The sequence below is a fragment of the Gossypium hirsutum genome, chromosome D04, assembly GCF_007990345.1.
Source record: "Gossypium hirsutum isolate 1008001.06 chromosome D04, Gossypium_hirsutum_v2.1, whole genome shotgun sequence".
NCBI lineage: Eukaryota > Viridiplantae > Streptophyta > Magnoliopsida > Malvales > Malvaceae > Gossypium > Gossypium hirsutum.
The window spans coordinates 17,189,210-17,208,672 of record NC_053440.1 but is presented as its reverse complement, the minus strand read 5'-3'; the positions used below and the strand labels follow the sequence as shown (position 1 = coordinate 17,208,672).

At 33.1% G+C, this 19,463-nt stretch overlaps 2 protein-coding genes across 3 annotated transcripts; one reads left to right on the top strand and one right to left on the bottom strand.

Moving 5' to 3' along the window:
* Positions 1–3,811: 3,811 nt before the first annotated feature.
* Positions 3,812–5,449, top strand: LOC107898495 (transcription factor SCREAM2). 2 transcript variants are annotated; one of them, XM_016823960.2, is made up of 4 exons: positions 3,812–4,372; positions 4,644–4,769; positions 4,967–5,140; positions 5,233–5,449. In XM_016823960.2, exons 1-4 carry the CDS (start codon positions 4,295–4,297, stop codon positions 5,329–5,331), a joined length of 477 nt encoding a protein of 158 aa, XP_016679449.1. In that variant the 5' UTR covers positions 3,812–4,294; the 3' UTR covers positions 5,332–5,449. The 2 variants fall into 2 exon arrangements, with proteins under 2 accessions (XP_016679449.1, XP_016679450.1); XM_016823961.2 differs by having other exon boundaries at positions 4,066–4,372; positions 4,970–5,140.
* Positions 5,450–11,106: 5,657 nt separating this feature from the next.
* On the bottom strand, positions 11,107–13,509 carry LOC107898496 (probable carboxylesterase 16). The gene is made up of 2 exons (XM_016823962.2): positions 12,677–13,509; positions 11,107–12,016 (listed from the first exon to the last, which is right to left on the bottom strand). The coding sequence occupies exons 1-2, from the start codon at positions 13,282–13,284 to the stop codon at positions 11,479–11,481; spliced, it is 1,146 nt and encodes a 381-aa protein (XP_016679451.1). The 5' UTR covers positions 13,285–13,509; the 3' UTR covers positions 11,107–11,478.
* Positions 13,510–19,463: the final 5,954 nt, after the last annotated feature.

The following is a 19,463-nucleotide window of genomic DNA, read 5'->3' as shown; positions in this document are numbered from 1 at the left end:
CCTAAATTCCCCCCCCCCCCTCTCTCTCTCTCTCACACAATGAGTGTGGTGGTCTACAATTTGCACAACTCATTCCTGACTAAAACATTTTGGTACATTTTGTACAGAGAGTGCTGCTAATAAGTTAAAATGCTCGTGAACCATATTACTTTGATTTGATTATATATATATATATATATAAACATTTGTTGGACAAGTCATTTTAAAAAACTGAAGTGCTTCTCCAATCAGTGTATGGACTTTTGCGGTTAGACTGTTATCAATATTTTAAAGGATGCAAGTATGCAAGTAGGTGTTGGGGATTCAAGCATATAATTTGTTAAGAATGGTTCTATGAATGAATTTAAATAAAGTTTCGGATTCAATTTTCTTAAAAATTAAATTTCTTTTAAAAAATAGAAAAATATTGAAGAAAACTTAAAATAATTTTTAAATTATGTGAAAATTAAAAAACAATAACAAGTTGTTTTTGTGACATTGCTTTCTAGAAAGTGTTTTGAAGTCTTAAACAATGCTATTTTTTAAGTATTCAATCCATAAGTATTCTAAGTATTTTTAAAAATTTTTTAGTCAAATCACTTGTTTAACACTTATTTATAATCCATCCAAATGTATCTTATGTAATATTTAAATTACATATATAATGATTTTCATATTAAAATTTATTTCTTATATATTTAAATTTATAAAGGTTATATTTTAATATTTAAAATATAGTTTATATATTAAAATTAAATTTTACAAATAATTAATATGAATTGCTTAAAAAATATTTAAAATATTTCATATATCAAAATATTGATGAGTTACAATAAATCAGTTTTTTACTTATTGGAATATCATAATATTAATGAATTTGAGTATTATTTAAATATATAGTTTTTATTTTACAACGTTATGATTAAAATGGACATTGTTTTTTTAAAAGATACTTTTTGACAACAATACTAAACACTTAAATTTTTAATCAAAATTTTCAAAAACACTTTTCAAATAGCAATGCTAAACTAGTCCTAAAAATGCTTCACAAAGTGAAAAATGATTAAAGCAAAGGTTTTAAACTTTTTTTTTTGGTACTTTTCATGTTTGTTTTACAGTTGATGTTTGAAGTTCGTAGTTGCTGTTCTCAACAATGTAGTCTCTAAAGTTCGAACTTCGCTCTCCCATTTAAATTATTTTAAAACAATGGCTGAAATCCATATAAGTATAAAAATATTTTTTAAATAGTTTTTCAAATAATAAATTTGATATTCATATAAATATATCTTTTTAATTTTATTTCTTTTTTTAATTTTAAAAATTAAAAATGTGAAGTCTACTTTTTAAATATAAAAATAAAAGATATTTTTAAAAATCAAAGGTTTCGTTTATTAAAATAGCATAATTTTGCCATTCTTTCTTTTTGTTATGATTTTTACCCATCCTCCTTTGATGCCTCGCTAGTATAATATCGGAATCGTTCCAACTTATCCTTGCAGGTTTTGTGTTTCAATATTATCTTAATTAGATCGGATCAATCGGTTATTAAGAATTAATTGATACATTGATCTTGAATATAGAAATTAGACTGATGTTTGTACAAATTGTTTGAAATAGATAAAAAATAAAAATAAGGAAAATATATAGTTAAATTAATTTTATAAATTTTAAAATATTTTGTAATTTTTTTATAAAATTTCTAATTAATTATTTAATTATTACTGATTCAATTATTAAAACATAGCTCTCGGTGAAAAAGACATTTGAAAAGAAACGTCAAATGTTGTCATATTAGCTAGAATTTTATTTTAAATTTTAGAAAATTTTGGCAAAACAAATTTGTAACATCCAAAAAGATGGACAAAGAAACACTAAAAATAGAGAAGAAAACAATATGGAAAAAAATATTAAATTATTATTGTAAAAGAAAAAAGGACAAATAATTATAGCTGTCAAAGTGCAAGGCTACTTTGTTTGCATGAATAGCTATCTGCTCTTTTATAACAGCGAAGCATTTTGTAAGCATTATTATATATTCAAAATTCTAAAGAGTGAAAGACTGATGAAAACGACCCTAATATTCTACACAAATAGAAAATTAATAAAATGCTAAGAATGTTGCTTCTTGAAAATGACTACATAAATGTATTAATTTACGATAATCACAATCTTTTTAAAATAAATTTTAAAAATTTTGATTTTGTCTTTATTATTTAACTACATCAATTTCTCTTAGATATATGTATAACGAAATCATTTATTATTTAACTTTATAGGTTTACAAACTTTGTTTTCCATGGTTGCATTTGCATGTGAATATGTACTTTCCCGAAGTGAAAACTCACGTGAGTTATTGCTATACCTAGTCACAAGAATCCCTATATTACGTCTCTGCAAAAGGATATCATTTTATATATACAATGAAGGGGGAGAAATATATATATATATAATTAAACCTTGTAATTGAGCTTCTTTCCAAGCTTTGATGAAGTTATAAATTGTCTTTGCTAAGGGGGGTTTCAAGCATATACAATGTAGAGGACATTAATGACTTCGATTCTACTTCACATTGGATGATACCTATTTTAGCGTATTATGAATGGAAAAAGTTATACATACTTGTATCTTACATTCATTTCGAATATGTATGTAACCTAAGATGCATGCACTACTACTCCCATACTTTATGAATCATGTGAAAAGCAACAATCAAATCCAAAACAGAATCTTCTCCATCTCCAACATTTTAGCAACCAGACACCCCTCCATCAGTCAAACCATGTTTCAAATCGAACAAGGGCTTTACCATTTTAAGAAAATAATATATATAATTATATATGTGTGAGTCAAGAATTAAGAGAAACGCAAGCTTTTTTATCAAGTAATTTCAATTCTCCATTTCCCACGGACTTGATATATAATATGTAGAAAGTTAAAAAGAAAATGTAGAATATTCTAAAACTGATATATATATATATATAAGGAAGATTTGATGGAGGAGGGCAAAAGACAAGGTTGGGTGAGGGTATAAATATGGAGAATATTGTTTTGTTGTAAAGATAATGAAGGGTGCACACATGTGAATAGGCGGGTACATGCATGATTTGTCCCTGCATGCTCTGTAGTGGAGCCAATGCTGGATCCTGCAAGGACCCAACCCTCCACACTAGCTTAGCTACCATATGAACTAAAAACCAACAAATATCCCATTTTTTTCAACATTTTTTATGTCGGTTTTACAATCTATATTTTAGGATTTTGGATTATCTTTTTCAACAATATCATCTGTAAAATTCAACTATGCATTCTTTCCTTAAAAGTCTCATTTTAACAGTCATAGTTGAGTGGAGAAAAAAAGGGTGGCTAGTGTTGAATCAGAAAATGAGTTGTTGTCATTTACGCCAAAAATGGAAAAAAATTATCCTCAATGTCTAAACCATGCACCGTTTGTGAACAATTAGAGCATAGTTGAAAGTATACATACATGAATTTTGATATAAAAATCATTGAGAAAATTAAGAAAAGATTTTGCATGCCATCATGAAGGAGAAGTAAGCTAGCGTAGAGAAAGGCACGTGTGGGATAGAGAGACAAAGAGGTGACGGCTAGCTGGTGAATGGTACATGTAACGTGTTTTAATTAAATAATTTTCTCATAGTGTTGTATAAATTGTGTGGCATTTTAAAATTTATGGTGTGGAGAGAATAGATAGTGAAGTCTAAAAATAGCCCGTGAGGAGTGTTTTGGAGGCATTCTATGTATCACAAAGCCAAAATTATAACATATCCTTATATTTTGTTGCTTCTCCTTCACTTCTTTCGATGTTTTTTTTTTCTCTCCTTCACGAGCTCTTGATTCCCCTTCTTACTATTTCTCTTTTCCCCAAATACCCTTTCTTTTTCCTCCTTTAGAAACTGTAATTATAATATTAATCCAATGTATATACTAAACGCAAATTCTTCAAAATAAGGTTCAATAAGTTTGGGCAACACATGTTATTTTAACAAACCATGCATGCATATATTGTAACTTTTTAAGTTTTATGAAATGTAAATCCGAGTGACCACTGTGTTCCCACAAAAATTCTTGGTGATAGGATTATCACATAAAATGCAATAATATTATTGGAAAATATATAATTAACATAAAGGGCAATCTGGTAAGCCAATATAATCTATATATTATATATATTGCGGGTGAGAAGAAACTGAGTCATTCATGTGGAAAGCAAGCAAACAGTAGGATCCTATAGATTTGGGAACTCATCATCCCCTTTCTCTTTAACACCTTCAAAGCATTAAGAGCTTAGAGTTCAATGGTTTCTAGGGAGCACAAGAGAGCAGGACTGCACGAGAAACTACAACTTCTTCGTTCCATTACTAACTCTCATTCTGTAAAATTCCTTACATATCTTATTTTCCCTATTACCTTTCTTTTTATTATTCAACATATCGATCTTTGTTTCATCTTTAATTCTGTAGGAATATAAATATATATATGTATAACTACTGTTAATTAGTTTTAATAATTCTTTGTGTTAATTAAACTTATGGGGTTTATTTATTTAAACAATTATTTATTTCTGTGTTGCCTTATCATAATCTATGTTGCTTGAATTTTCATGGTGGAAATCACTGAAACTTACTTGTATATATGTATGGCAGATGAAAAAAGCATCAATTATAGTAGATGCATCAAAGTACATCGAAGAGCTAAAACAAAAAGTAGAAAGACTGAATCAAGATATAACAGCTGCACAAACTTCAAATAATCGAAATCCTTTGCCTATGGTAATTTTTTTTTTAATTTAGTCATTGAATCATTTTTATACTGTATTTCCATTTTGTGCTTGAAGTTAACACTGTACCTTGTTTTTTTTTTGTTTTTTCTCTCTTTTTCAACATAGTAAAAACCTATTAGTACATGCAGTAATTAATGTATCAATCTTCAATTTAATTGTTCCGTTTTCGTATGTATTTTGTTATAGCAGGTTACAGTGGAAACCCTAGAAAAGGGTTTTCTGATAAATATATTTTCAGAAAAGAGCTGCCCAGGTCTGCTTGTTTCTGTACTGGAAGCTTTTCAAGACCTGGGTCTTAATGTTCTGGAAGCTAGGGTTTCTTGCACCGACAGTTTTCGATTACAAGCTGTTGGGGGTGAAGTAAGCAAGCATCTGAACCCATTTATATAAAACATAATTTTGTAATGGAAAAATATGATTTACATAAACGATTATATTTTGTTTGACTGCAGAATGAAGAACAAAGTGAAAATATTGATGCACAAGTGGTGAAACAAGCAGTGTTGCAAGCTATTAAGAACTGGAGTGAAAGTAGTGATGAACAGGAGTAATTAGAATGGATATTTTTGTTGTTATATATCCATTAACACTTTGTTACTTGCATGCATATTTTTCATTCAAAATGTAGGGTAAGGGTTTTAATCGGCAATAATGTTGTTTAATCAAAAACTTGAGGTTAATTTCCATTCCTTGAACAACATTCATGATCATATATTAAAAAGAAGAAAAAGAAAAAGGCTAAGATGAGTAACAGCCTCACATGGTGCATGTAGACTATACTTGCCATGCATGCATGTATATTAATTGCCACTTGTTCAGTTTCTTTTTCCGACTTATATATTAATCTACAACTATTTATATATATATAATTATGTCGCTCTTTATTTTCTTTAAAATACTTAATTAGTTAACAAGATGAAATTCATTCACTCCATCATCTTTAACAAATGGTTAAAAATATATTTATACTCACATCCCTCTAAGTTACCAAAAAAAAATGATGGTGGTGAATTATTTGTTGTTCATGTACCAAATACTTGATGACAAAGACTGTGGAGAGACAATTCCTGGAAGCATGGAATGGAAGATGAAGTCTTTAATGTTGAAATAGGGTATAGGTAGCTAAGAGCTATATGTATAGGTACTTTCAAGTAATGACATGAATGTTTAATAAACTACAATTAATTTTGATGGAGGTGGATTTTGTTGCTGGAAAGCAAAACCAAACAAAACCAATGTATTGACTCCCAGGGGACTGGATGGGGAAAAACTATTATTACTTAATTATTTCACCCCAAAATAATTCAATTTTTTTTATATCATGAGAAATTATGTTTTTATAATGTAAGATTCCACACATTATTCTTGGCATGCTTCCTTTTTTTTTAATTTTTTATTTAAAAATGAGATTGCAATCTTGAATTATAAATTTTAAGTTTTAAATATTATTTTTTAAAACAATTAAATTACTCATTGAATAACTCAATGTTTCGGAGTTCCCACTTTTCATATGCATTTATTATAACTAGAATGTCTCCCACAATATGGGTGGAAAACATAATATTATATATAAATTCTATTTTAAAATAATGATATTTATTATTTTAAAAAAATGAATAGCTTTTTAACTTTGCGAAGTTGTGTGAATATATATATTTTTTGCCATTAAGTAATTTTAGAGGAATGGAGAATTTTTTTTAAAAAAAATAAGAAATTTAAATAATATAATAACTTTTACATTTTTTATTTTGATTTAATGATTTGATTTTTTTTATATTTTCATCAATTAAATTTTTATCATTTGACTCATAATATTAACTCAACTAGTAATTCAACAAATTATAAAGAATAGTTTCGATAATTTAAGTAATGTCCATTAAACTGTCAAATATTGTAATTATAAACCCCGAGAAAGATCACCTATCTTAATATTTGTTTAAATATTTTTATAATTTAATATGAGGTAATTACAACTAATTTTAATTTTTATGTGTAGGTCAATTTTTTCATCTTAAAGTATCAATATCGATTTGGACTCTAAAATAAATATCATCATAAAATTAGTGGGAAATATACACCAACAGTCACTTAATTTTGATGTAGTTGATAAACAGTCACTCTTCTTTCAATTCAGTTACTCAACTTTCAAAAAATAATAAATCAGTCACTAACATTATCGAAAAGTGACAAATCAGTCACTCGTTAACATTTTCTGTTACAGGCTTAACGGGACAGCTGATGTGGCTAGTTAACTAGCTGACGTGGCCAATTAACTTGCCACATTGGACATGAGTTGTACATGAGGAGCAGGAGGGTCTTCTTCTTCTTCTTCAACTAACCATCAAAAGGAAAATTTGCCAAACAAAACCTATGGCAAATTTAAGGTTGTTGACCCTTACCATTGCCATAGCCATTGTTGTTGTCTCTGCCTCTGCTTTGCTTGCTGCCTTTGCTTTCTCTTCTTCTTCTTCCTCCTCTTCTAGCAATTCTTCTTATTTCCCCAGGAAACCAACAACCTAATTTCTTTTTCACTTACATAAAAAACAGGAACCCAAAGCAAGACCTTGAAAAAAATCAGAGAGAGTTAATTTCTTCCCCCACCATCTGGAATCTTTGATGGTTAAAAAGCTGATGCGATCCAGGGCGCATCATGTTACGACACAACTCAATGCCACCGAGATTGACCCAAACTCGAGGGGCCCAAGTGCAAAATGAAGCTTTTAATTTTAGTTTGTTAATTTGGTTGTTGGAATAAGGACTTTGATTTATTTATTTTAGTTACTTTAGTTATTATAATATGAGTCTTTAATTATGTCTTGTTTATTAAATGCCTCTTTAATTAATGTCTTGCATTATTGATCTACATCTTTTAATTATGACATGCATTATGTGTTCTGCATTTAATAAAGTCATGCATTATGTTACTCTCATGTTAGTTAATATTGCATCATAAATTATGTCATGCATTATGTAACTCCCATGTTAGTTAAAGTTTGTATTTTTTTTAATGAAGTCATGCATTAAGTAATTCATTGTTCATTTAGTTTACATCTTAATTAAACCAAGCATTTAAGCATCTTAGTTGTTAAATATGTTTGAATTTGTTTATATTTAATTTGACTGTTATTTTTTAATGCATAAGTTATAGTATGTTTAATTTTTCTTAAATAAATTGATTGTGTGATTGTTGTAGGAAAGTCCAAAAGGCTAGTCACATATTTAAAGCTACAATAGGGTTGTTCGTTTGCCAAGAAGAATCAAATGCTGTCACATTCAATTGGCTGTCCAGTTTTGGTATAAAAGAGTGTGCATTTGGTCACTTAATTGCTGGAGCATATTTGGAAAATTTTTAGGGGATACTGAAGCACTCAATTCTCATTATGGTGACTTTTCAAATGGACCAAGAGTAACTCTTAAAGTCTGATCGGTTTCATGCACTCAAAGCTAGTTATGGTGCCAATTAAAGAGATGAATACACAAGCATTAAGGTATTTGGTTAAGGGGAAAATGAAAGAGCATCAAGCAGCACATTTAAAGGACCATTAAGCCTTCATCAAGTGAAAAGGCATGACTTTTCAGCTATGCATGAATCAAGTGAAAAGACATGACTCTTTGGCTATCCATTAAGAGTTATAACTGAATTTAAATATTTTAATAACTTTAGTTAAATGCTGAAGGTGAAAGGTTACAAATAGGCATTTGAACAGTCATAATAATGCCTATAAATAGATTGTAAGAAGACATTATTTTGGTTAGACAATACACTTTGACATTTTATGAATTTTAATTCATTTGTGAGTTTATTCAACTCTCTAAATTCGTTTAAGACTCAAGCTGACTTATCTAGCATAGCTAGTGGCATCTTTCTTGTTTCTTTGAACTTATCACTCAATCCAAGTATGGCATTCACCCTATTGATACCTTTGGTTCCTATTTTCCTAAATAGCGGGTCAAGGTCCTATTTCAATCACCTATCCACCTTTAAGTGTCCTATAAGTCTCGTGTCAATACTCACTTTAGTATTGGTTCATTCTTGACTCTTAAACTCTATCTCCAATATTTCACCCTCAACTATCCACTTTGTTACTTGTCCACCAAAACTTCATCATCCATTTCCTTAACCATTTTCATTGTTTTGCTGAATTTCATACTTAAACCTATTTTCTACATCTAACCTTAACCTTTATACCTATTCGAAACCTTTTGTTTAAAGCCTATACTTAGCCAAATTCCATCAAACTCCGAATTGAACGAGACTTCTCCATTTTACGATCGGGCAATCTAAGCGACTCAAATCATCATCGAGGCGAGTTCGTATCAAAAGTGAAGTTACAACACTTACCACTATTTTTAAGTATAAAAAGAAGAACCCAAAAAATGATGGATATTTAATTAAAAGAAAAATAGGGTCTGTAAGTCAGAGTTGTGGGAAGAAGTGTGGCAACCATAACAATTAGTTGAGGTTCAAAAAAGGTCCTCATCTTCAAAATTTTGAGGTTAAAAAAATGTCTTCACCTTCAAAATTTTCAAGTCTCAAACCCTAATTTCTAATCTCTCCAACATCAATCGACAATTGTTTCATATTTGATGAGCTCTCTTAGAAATGTTTTCAAAATTGTCTCTTAGAAATCCCAAATCTCTATGGTTGGTTGAATGGTTTTTGTTCAAATCTTTATGGTTGGTTGAATGGATAGAAGAGGAGAAAAAACTTGATTTACATTAATAGGTTTTGAAGAACTCTAAAATGAAATGGAGCAGCGTGAAAGAAAAAGTGCGACATCTCCATTTCTTCTTTTTTCTCTTTTTCTCTTCTTCTTTTTTCTGTCCAATTAGAGTTCTTAATTTGGGACTGTTTAAATGACATCAAGCACTCCAACGTGGCCGGTCAAATGCCAGGTTACTTTTCCATTACGTTTGTAACGAAAAATAGTATGGAGGACTGATTTGTTATTTTTCGAAAGTTGAGTGACTGAATTGAAAGCAGAGTGACTGTTTTGTCAGCTACATCAAAGTTGAGTGATTGTTGATGTAATTTACCTTTAATGAAAATTTTTAATAGCTTTAAAGTGTTAGGAAAAGAATACTATATTAAAAATAGATGGAGAACTTTATTAAGGCGTTTCCATGAATAATCAAAGCTTTTGAATAGAAAAAAGTAGTGCCCCTAACTTTATTGTAACATTTAGTACAAGTTAATTGTTCAGACAAATATCTCAATATGCTTGGAAACACTTGGAACTGATCACCAGCTTTTGCAATAACATGGGGAAAACGCCTTGGTGATATACAGGGGTGGTTCATCCACCTGAGCTCCAGGAGGCTTCTGTTTTTGTAGCCATGGCTTTCATCCTCCTTGTCTAAGCTATCTTTGGGTATGAAAGACGGAAAATTTAATAACCGGGAATCATAACAATACAAGCTGATTATATTGTGACTTGCTGCGAGGGAAAACGTAGTCCGTCTTTAGATTAGCATGACTTAATCACTATTTAAAACGTTGTTTCATTTTCTGTCTTTCTTACCAAACGAGTAACTCTCTCCCTCAAAAATGCTTCCAATATTGGGGCATATCAACCAGAGAATGCTTTGCTTGCTTGAAGATGTAAAACACTGAGAAACAGATAAAGAAATCCAATCAATTTCTTGTGATAACCTGCAGATTCTCAGTCCACTTTCACCTTCTCCATCTATGTTACTCATACTCAAAGCCGGATACTAGTATATATCCAACACGGGTATCTTCAAAAACATGTCGAGTACAAATATCGAACATGAGTAGTTTAAGAAAAATGGAGAGTTGGAGGAACATAGTTCTCCATGGTTCCGTGAAACCAGGAGTTGAGGCAAAACAAGCAAAGCTTTTGATATGGAAAATATGAAGCAACAATGCCCAGGAATAAGTATTGCCTTGTAACTGGTATTTATTCAGGAATTGAGGGGGGGGGGGAGCTTTCAAACCAACAAGGAGATTGAAATAAACTAGTCTGTCAAAAATGAGAGTGACATTGGGCCAAAAAAAAAAAAGCTTTGGAATGGATACAAGATTGTAACAATGAGAATATTAACATAGTGGAATTTTAACTTCTTGTCTGCCTACCAGAAGATATTTCCACAGCATTGTTAAAGTCACAAAGTGCTAGCATTATTGGATGTCCTTATCTTGAATGAATAATCTATTTATCCAAAACAGCTCTCTGCATAATTTGGAGTTTTTAGATACAACTTTTTGTGATGCCAAGATTCGAAAATGTTTTCAATTTTGATGGTCTTCTGCAATTTTCCCCATCTTCCAATCAGACAAAAAGAATTTCATTGTAGACAATGTATCTAGCAATAAGACAATATTAATCATAAACAATGTTAAAGCAAATTAACAGAGACAAATTTTATGTACCACATGTTTGATGGTTGCATGTAAGTTTCTATAGCTATACTGTAAATAGTGAAACAGAGTGTTCCATTGAATAAAACTGTATTCACGAGAACTTGTACAGTTGCAGCTCCCGAAAGATGTAATCTTATCCCTCAGCTAACTTGGAAATTAATCAGAGTAAGTTGGATTAGCGAGAAAGACCACAAAACTACAATATATTATTCCGGTCCCGTGTATGGCAACCATGCATCATTTTTCACTATCAACCCAACAACTGGGATGCTATGCCGAGAATCCTTTTTTTTTTATGATCGAAACGTTGCGCTTAATAAGAGAACTCGTGACATCCAAGTGAGATATACTTCTTAACCCAAATGCAAATGTCCTCAGCACAGGCCTCAGCCTGAGGGGTCTTTAGAAGCATTTCAAGAGTTGCGAACTCATGGACTGTATCTTTATAGTCAAGAAGAGGAGCAGGGACATTTACCTTGCGAAGCTCCTCTGAGTAAGCAACACCCTGGTCTCTCATCCAGTCATGTTCTGCTACAACCGTCAGTGTCGGTGGCATGAGCTTAAGAGGTGGGCCTCGGTTTGGGGCGAGCGGATTGGCAGCTGGGTGTTCCAGGCTAAACTCATCCTTTGGAAGAAATAGTTGCCATGCAAGCAAGCAGATCGCCTTGTCATAGAAGTACGTGTTTGCCAACCTTATTTCGGATTGTGTGGGTTCATTTGCAAGGAAGAATGGGTACATTAGGATCTGTGCTACAACCTTGACAGGGTCCAGTTCCTTGCCTAACTCAACAGTTCGGCGAGCAACATAGTCCGCGATGTTTGCTCCACAACTCACCCCAAGTAGAACACATCTGTTTCAACAATATCACGATTAAAGATTTTTAAGTAAAATGGAAAAAAATTTCTTACCAAATCTAAGCAAAAGTACTAAGAACCTGCAATTTTACAGCTTAGCAATCAAACATAGGCATGAATTCGAACTTGGAACAATGAGCCTCAACCTTTACTTCACTGATTTCCGGGTCAACTCAATATTCTTTGCATGCTTCAGATCCACAAGACAATTATACAATCAACTAATAGCAGAGATTATGATTTGCAAGTTATCGATTATAGTTACAAAAAACGAGAGATCACAAAACGTAAGACGCTGCATGATACAACGTAAATTAGAGAATTTGGGGCATAAGTTGCTCAATAACAAAGTAGTAAAAAAACATGTTCAACAAAGCTAACAACCAGAAAAGACGAAAGTTCATAAAATAAGCAATTCAGCAATCAGAATCCTAAACCAAAATCAATCCATAAACTGAGCTACAACCAAAGCTAATAAATCAAATATCCAGTAAAAAGTACATCACTCATAGCAAATCTAACAAAAACAATCAAAGATCATAATTTCCCATCCATGTCATGATCCAATTAGACTTAATTAAGTCCTTACTATCAACCAAATCAATTCATTAACAACACTGAATGCAACCAAGACCAAAACGAAATGGAATTACAACCTTGAGGGATCTGCATGGGCTACCAACCAAGGCTCATCCCCCGTCGAGTTATTCGATTGTTTCCCTAACCAATTCAACACCTTCAATCCATCTTCAAACGCTGCCGGATACTTACTCTCCGGCGCCAACCTATAACCAACCGCCACCACTATAGCATCACATAATTTGGCTATCCTCTGGCAAAAGGAATCATTAGCAACCGAATCATTGCTCCCACTCACCCAACCGCCGCCATGAAACTGTAACATTATCGGTAACTTTCGACAATTTTGACCTGATGGGGTATAACCTTGATCACCATTATTTTCTGATTTTAGACTCGACTCTTCAGCCTTGGATTTCGGCTGGGGCCGTTCGGAAGGGAGAAGGGCCGATTCAGGGAGGAAGATCCGAACAGAAAGGGCAGTTGAAGGGTCGACGCGGATATCTTTAGTGGCGATACCGTCGGTGAAATAAGGGTTGGAAGCGGAGACGGGTTCTTCGGCTCGGGTCCTGACACCTTCTTGATTTGAGGATTCATCAGGAGGGGTCTGGATCCAGCCCTGCAAACGGTTCTTCAACCTCATCTTGAAGAATACACTGTATAATTTTACAGTTATGCTTGGCATTTCCTTATATTTATATTTGTTTAACCCCCTAGAAAGAAAACTTGTTTTTCAGTGTGGAGTTAAATTCATGAATGTGGAGTGGGAAAGTTTGAAACTTAAATCCATGATTTTGGAGGGGGAGATTTGCTTAGTGTTATCCCAGGTGCAAATAGAGAAAGAAAGGAGATGATTTGCATGCAACTTCAGCAAACTATTTTTGTTTTCTGTTGGGTTTTGATACTCTATGATGATTTCGGTGAAACTATAAGAAAATATGGGGTTGTACATTGTGACATATTTGACCTTAAAATGGGTGGCACTATAATTGGAAGGATGGATATAGAATGTACTTGTATTTAATTTTGGGAAATGTGATTTATATTTGCCTCAACTTCATAACTTCATAAGATCATGGTAAGAGTAATTCCCTATTGTGATTTATATTTATAGACCAGTGTTATCATAAGATCATGGTAAGAGTAATTCCCTATTGTGATTTATATTTATAGACCAGTGTTATGTTAACGTGTTGAATTTGTCATTAAGTCATTATTATGAAACATATAGGGGTGGATGTCTTCAATGAGACGAGGATGTCTATGATAGGACAGATCCTGTTATTTATTTTGACTTGATGGTATAGAACAGTTGAGCTAACATGCTATTTAGTGACCAACAATTTCATGTTCTAGATGAAGACTCTGAGATTCAGACAATGGATGACATGTAGTTGTCTAGGCGATTGTCCTGAAGGAAAAAATCCGTAGGTGACCTCCTAGTTCATTGGTGGTAGACTTATTGTTTGGGTGTCTTTCTAGCTTGCCACGTGTCTTGACGCAAATAGGATATAACAAGTATATATAATCGAAACGAATAATAAATTTTTGAAAAGAATAATAGTTTCAAAAATTTAGGCTTTTTTACTTGAATATTATAAAATAAAAATAATATACCAAAATGGTATGTCAGAGGGATTATGTACCGAAATGGTACACTCTTGCAAGTGGAGGGTGGTGAAGAGGCGGCACCACCTTAAATTTCTAACACCCATGACTAAATATATATATTATTTTACTAGTGGTGCCTACCTAGTAGGCGACACCACATTTGTACCGGGCTAGTATGAACCCGTGTATATATACGGAGATAGTGTGTAGGGGTGTGGTGCCTATCTGATAGGCGGCACTAGTGACCCCTATCTGATAGGCGGCACTGGTGACCTCTATCTGATAGGCGACACTAGTGCATTAATTTTGCCCTCCTCTTTAATCGTCCGATTCAAGAATAAATGTTGGTTAAAAAAATAGCAGAACACAAGGAAGAAGAGAGGGAGAAGAAAGAAAGAAAGAAAGGAGAAGAAATAAAGAAAGAAAGGAGAAGAAAAAGAAAGAAAGAAAATGTATTTTTCTTTTAATTTTTAAATAGGATGGATTATGATGAGGATAAATTATTTTGTTAGTATTATATAATTTGTTTATTGTTATTTTTATGTTATTTTTAATTTGTTTTAAAGTTATTTTTTTAGTTACTATTATAAATTATTTGTTCAGTTTAATATTTATTGTGATTTGTTAGGTTATAAATGTAAATATATATTAATTTTTAAGTTATTTTTAAGTTATTTTGTTAGTAAGTTTTGTGTTTAGGTTAATTATTTGTTTAGCGTTAAGGGTTTATTGTGATTTGTTAGGTTATGAATGTCATCTTTTAATATTTTTTAATATATTTGAAAGTTATTTTGTTAGTAACTATTATAAAGTAATTGTTAGTTAGTTATAACACCAGAGAAAAATAGATAAATATTGAAAAAAAAATCTGTCATAGATATTGGTAGAAATGACAATAAATCTGATATTGTCTGATGAGATAATAACTTCAGCACAAAAAGAGAAAGCTGATAAGATGATGAGAGAATTGCAATATTACAAAATGAAACCAGAAGAAGACATCATTCAACACCTTATTACCGTAAATCAAAAGATGCAAGAAGTGTTATGGAAGAGTCATAAACTGATTAGAAAGAGTAAAGTGTAATACCTGACCCTTAGAGGGACACTAATGGAACGAGAGTATCAAATCATTTTAGACCAACTTTGGAAGACATTGGTACCATGAGCCTATTGGAATCTAGATATATACTTCGTGAAGTTTATAATCTCTTATGAAGCAAAGAAAATAGCGAGACAAAGTGTAGGTTCGCAAAAGTTGACTGGGAAGCAAAATTTGTTTGACATACCATGGATGGATAAATTAGTTGTTAGGAAATTACCAAGAGAATTTCTAAATTCAATATCTGTTATAAATATTGAAGAGGAAAAAGATACTGAGGAATTTCTAAATTGGATTGTAGAAGATGAATTTGAAGAGAATTCAGAATTTAATATAGAGAATTTCCTACAGGAAGATCCAGAATTGGATATGGAAGAAAATGTAGAAATGAATTTAAGTGGTTAAATGTAAAGATAAATGTTAGAAAGAATGTGAAAAAAATGAGTAAATATGGTTGTTCATGTACAAAATGAGAACTAAAAAAGTCTGAGCTTATGAATGAAAAATTTTGCATATTGATATAATTTTGGTCTCTTTTTATTAATTAAATTTTTTATGTAAGTACTTTTTGTGCTGTTCGAAATTGTTTTGAGAATTTTTATTTTGTTTTTATTGAAGATAGATAATCAGTTATTTGTATGCGTTTATTTCGATAGAGTAATTTTGACAACAACAGTTGGATTTATATTTAAATGTCGCCAAGGAATAGCAATGAGATTTAATAGAAATGTCTCGTTTGATGATATGAAGGAAATAATTAGTGTAAAAATTATTAGACGTTGTGGGAGAAGGATCTCGAAACTTTTCTACAAGTTTCCAGTTTCGACAGATCCCATCAAATTTACCGAAATGGAACTTGTAGACGATAAAGACGTGCAGACAATGGTCACACTTTATTGTGGGAATCAGAGTAACCAAAATGTACCGATTTAGTTATTTGTTGAGTTAGTTGGTGTGGAGCCAACTGAAGATCTCACTCCATTAGGTGAATAACATGGAGCTCAAAAGCCGTATATGGTGGTTTCGATATCGTACGTTGATAGTCAATCAACTGCACGTGGGTTCGACATCGATCTTAATGTTGCACCCGATACTGATGTGGTTGGTGAAGACAGATACGATAGTAGTGATCCTTGTGATCACGAAGTCGATAGTGATAGTGATTCCAATGTGGATGAGGTCCTTAATGATATTGACGACGAAGGTGTGAATGACGATGAAAACTTTAACGCGTCTTCAGTCAGGAACCAGATTCGACGTATTGTGATACAAAATAATCCTAATGCACATATGTCGCTCATAGACCCCAATGCAGCACACGAGCCAAGTTCCCGGAGTACCCTGAAGTACTACCTACTCACTGGCTGACCGTAGATTCTGATCCTGAGGAGTTGTTAGTAGGCTAGAGATTCGAAAGTAAGGAAGAGTGCGTATTTTCCATTAAGCGATATAGCATGAATATATTAGTGGACTACAAAATCGCCATGTCTAAACTGACGTTATATATTGGGGAGTGTTGGAAGCCGGCGGAAGGCTACAATTGGCAAGTACGAGCCACATTTATCTAAAAATCGTAGATGTGGGAGATACAGAAATTTTTTGCGCCTCACACATATACGTGAACACGTATGACATAAGATCATCGAAAACTTGATTCCAAAACTATCTGTACGTGCATCATGCCAATGGTGAAGGACATGCCGACCATTAAAGTTTTAGTACAGATTACCGAAATGCAGGCACGATTCTAGTATCGAGTATCATACCGAAAGACATGGATAGCTTAACAAATGATAATGGAGAAATTGTACAGAGATTTCGATTCATCGTACAATGAGCTATAGGGATGGATAGTCTTTTTGTGGGAGTAGGTGCCGGAGACTGTCATTGAGTTACAGACACGACCTTATTACAACCCGGATGACCAACTACAACCCGGGACAAGAATTTTCCAACAGATGTTCTGGACGTTTGATCCATGTGTGTGAGCATTTCTCCACTACAAGCCGTTTGTGAAAGTAGATGGGACTTGGTTATACAAAAAATATACACAGATCCTACTTCTTGCGGTTGCTCAAGACGGGAGCAAGAACGTGCTCCCGATAGCGTCTGCCATCGTAGATAAGGAGAACATGGGATCGTGGGAATTCTTCCTTATGGACCTGCGGAGATATGTTATTAGCAGCGATAATATTTACGTCATCTCTGATAGAGGGAAATTATTAATTGCCCCCATTAGGCATTTCAGTGTACCATGAAAATCCATTTACTGCATCCAGTACATCGCGACTAACTTCTACCGAGATTATAAGAATGCAAACTAGCGGAGACAAGTTGTGAGAATGGGTAAAGGGTAACCTTATGTTTTCAATATATGTTTTAATGTTTTAGGGCGAGACCGTAACTTATCTTTTCTTAATACATACATAGCGCACGAGCTAGAGCCACACATTTTCTGGCAAAGGATGGCTCGACTTAAGAGTGACATGAAGGGTCAAATGAACACATCTTTTCGACAATGGTTGGGTACCATGGAGCCGTGGCAATAGGCTCAAATTTTTGATGAGGGCTTTTGCTATGGTCATATGACCACCAACTTGGCAGAGGGGATTAGCTCTGTGTTGCTAAAAACACGAAATCTTCTGATTTCATCTATCTTATTAGCTATGTTCTATAGGTTGGCTACCTTGATGCCAAGAATGGGGCAGCAACAAGACAACCAGATAGAGGTGGGACACGTGTTTGTCGAAGATGTCAGGGATGCAATGGTTGCAAACTATCGGATGGCGAGGTCGATGAATGTATATATTCACGACGTCTTGAAATGTTTTGAGTTATGGAGACCATTGGTTGTCGACCCAATATACCACCTAGGTTCTACAGAGTTTATCCCTGAAATAAATGGTGTGATTATAGGAGGTTCCAAACACTTTATTATCCATGTGTTCATGTCGTGGCAGCTTGTGCTAAAGTCTTGCTCAATGTTGAACAATTTAACGATAATGTGTACACCCTCGAATGCACGTTGCGTGTCTGGGAGAACGAGTTCTCCGTCCTGCCTGATTTATCTACGTACGAGGTGCCTCCGACAACTTTCAAGCTTGTCCCAGACAAAGGGTTGCATAGGAATCTGAAACGTCATTCGCAATCAACTAGAATCCATAATAAAATGAACATTAGGGAGAAATTCGACGGGAAGCTTTGTGGATTATGCAGATTAGCTTATCATAATCGGAGTAAATACTCGCAGCGAAACTACCATATTGGACTATCATCACGATCGGGTAGGAATTGAGCTAATGTAATCTAATGTACCTAATTTATATAATAAAGTATGTTCATCGTTTTAATGTTGCAATGTATCTAATTTATATTACAAAGTTTGTTCCTCATTTTAATGTTGTAATGTATCTAATCTATATTACAAAGTTCGTTCCTCATTTTAATTTACAAAGTTTGTTCCTCGTTTTAATGTAGTAATGTATCTAATTTATATTACAAAGTTTACTCCAAGTTTTAATGTTGCAATTAATGTAATTAAATAAATAGAAAGATTGCCTTTTTTTCATTTATAATTTTGTAGAATTAAAAAAGTACAAACTTGACTATTTAAATTGCAAAAAACCTCTAAAATTGATGGTTTGATGGTGTGGTCCAAGGGGTATATTTTTGTAGAGGTCAACGTTCACGTTGTGGGTGATCACGATGATCAACGTTCTCTTCACCTGCAAGTAGGGGTTTGTGAAACATAGAAGAAAAATCATATGCTACAAACGCCATTGATGAATTTGAGCTGGGAGGAGTGGAGTATTACGGTGGATACGAGCCGGGAGGAGTGGAGTAATGCGGTGGATAAGAGCCGGGAGGAGTGCTATACTGCAGTGGTAGTGGACTGAAGGTATCAAACTCGGAATGATATCTGTGTCATGACGAGTCCGGGAAATAGTCATTGACCCGTAACTCCAAATGATAAGAACTATCTCCAGAATGTGTATGAGACTGCTCGGGCTCTGGCTCAGGTTCTGGCTCAGGCTCAGGCTCGTATGCCCCAAGTCGGTGCATGTGCGGGGGGACTACAATCGATTGCCCACCAAGTAAATACAATTTTCCCTTTCTAGAGTACCACTATATGTACTTTAACGATGGTTGCA

Coding starts and splice junctions, on each gene's coding strand:
- LOC107898495 (XM_016823960.2), top strand. CDS start 4,295: ATGGTTTCTAGGGAGCACAAGAGAGCAGGACTGCACGAGAAACTACAA. Junction 4,770..4,966: donor ATCGAAATCCTTTGCCTATG/GTAATTTTTTTT, acceptor ATTTTGTTATAG/CAGGTTACAGTGGAAACCCT. Junction 5,141..5,232: donor TACAAGCTGTTGGGGGTGAA/GTAAGCAAGCAT, acceptor GTTTGACTGCAG/AATGAAGAACAAAGTGAAAA.
- LOC107898496 (XM_016823962.2), bottom strand. CDS start 13,284: ATGCCAAGCATAACTGTAAAATTATACAGTGTATTCTTCAAGATGAGG. Junction 12,017..12,676: donor GCCCATGCAGATCCCTCAAG/GTTGTAATTCCA, acceptor TTGTTGAAACAG/ATGTGTTCTACTTGGGGTGA.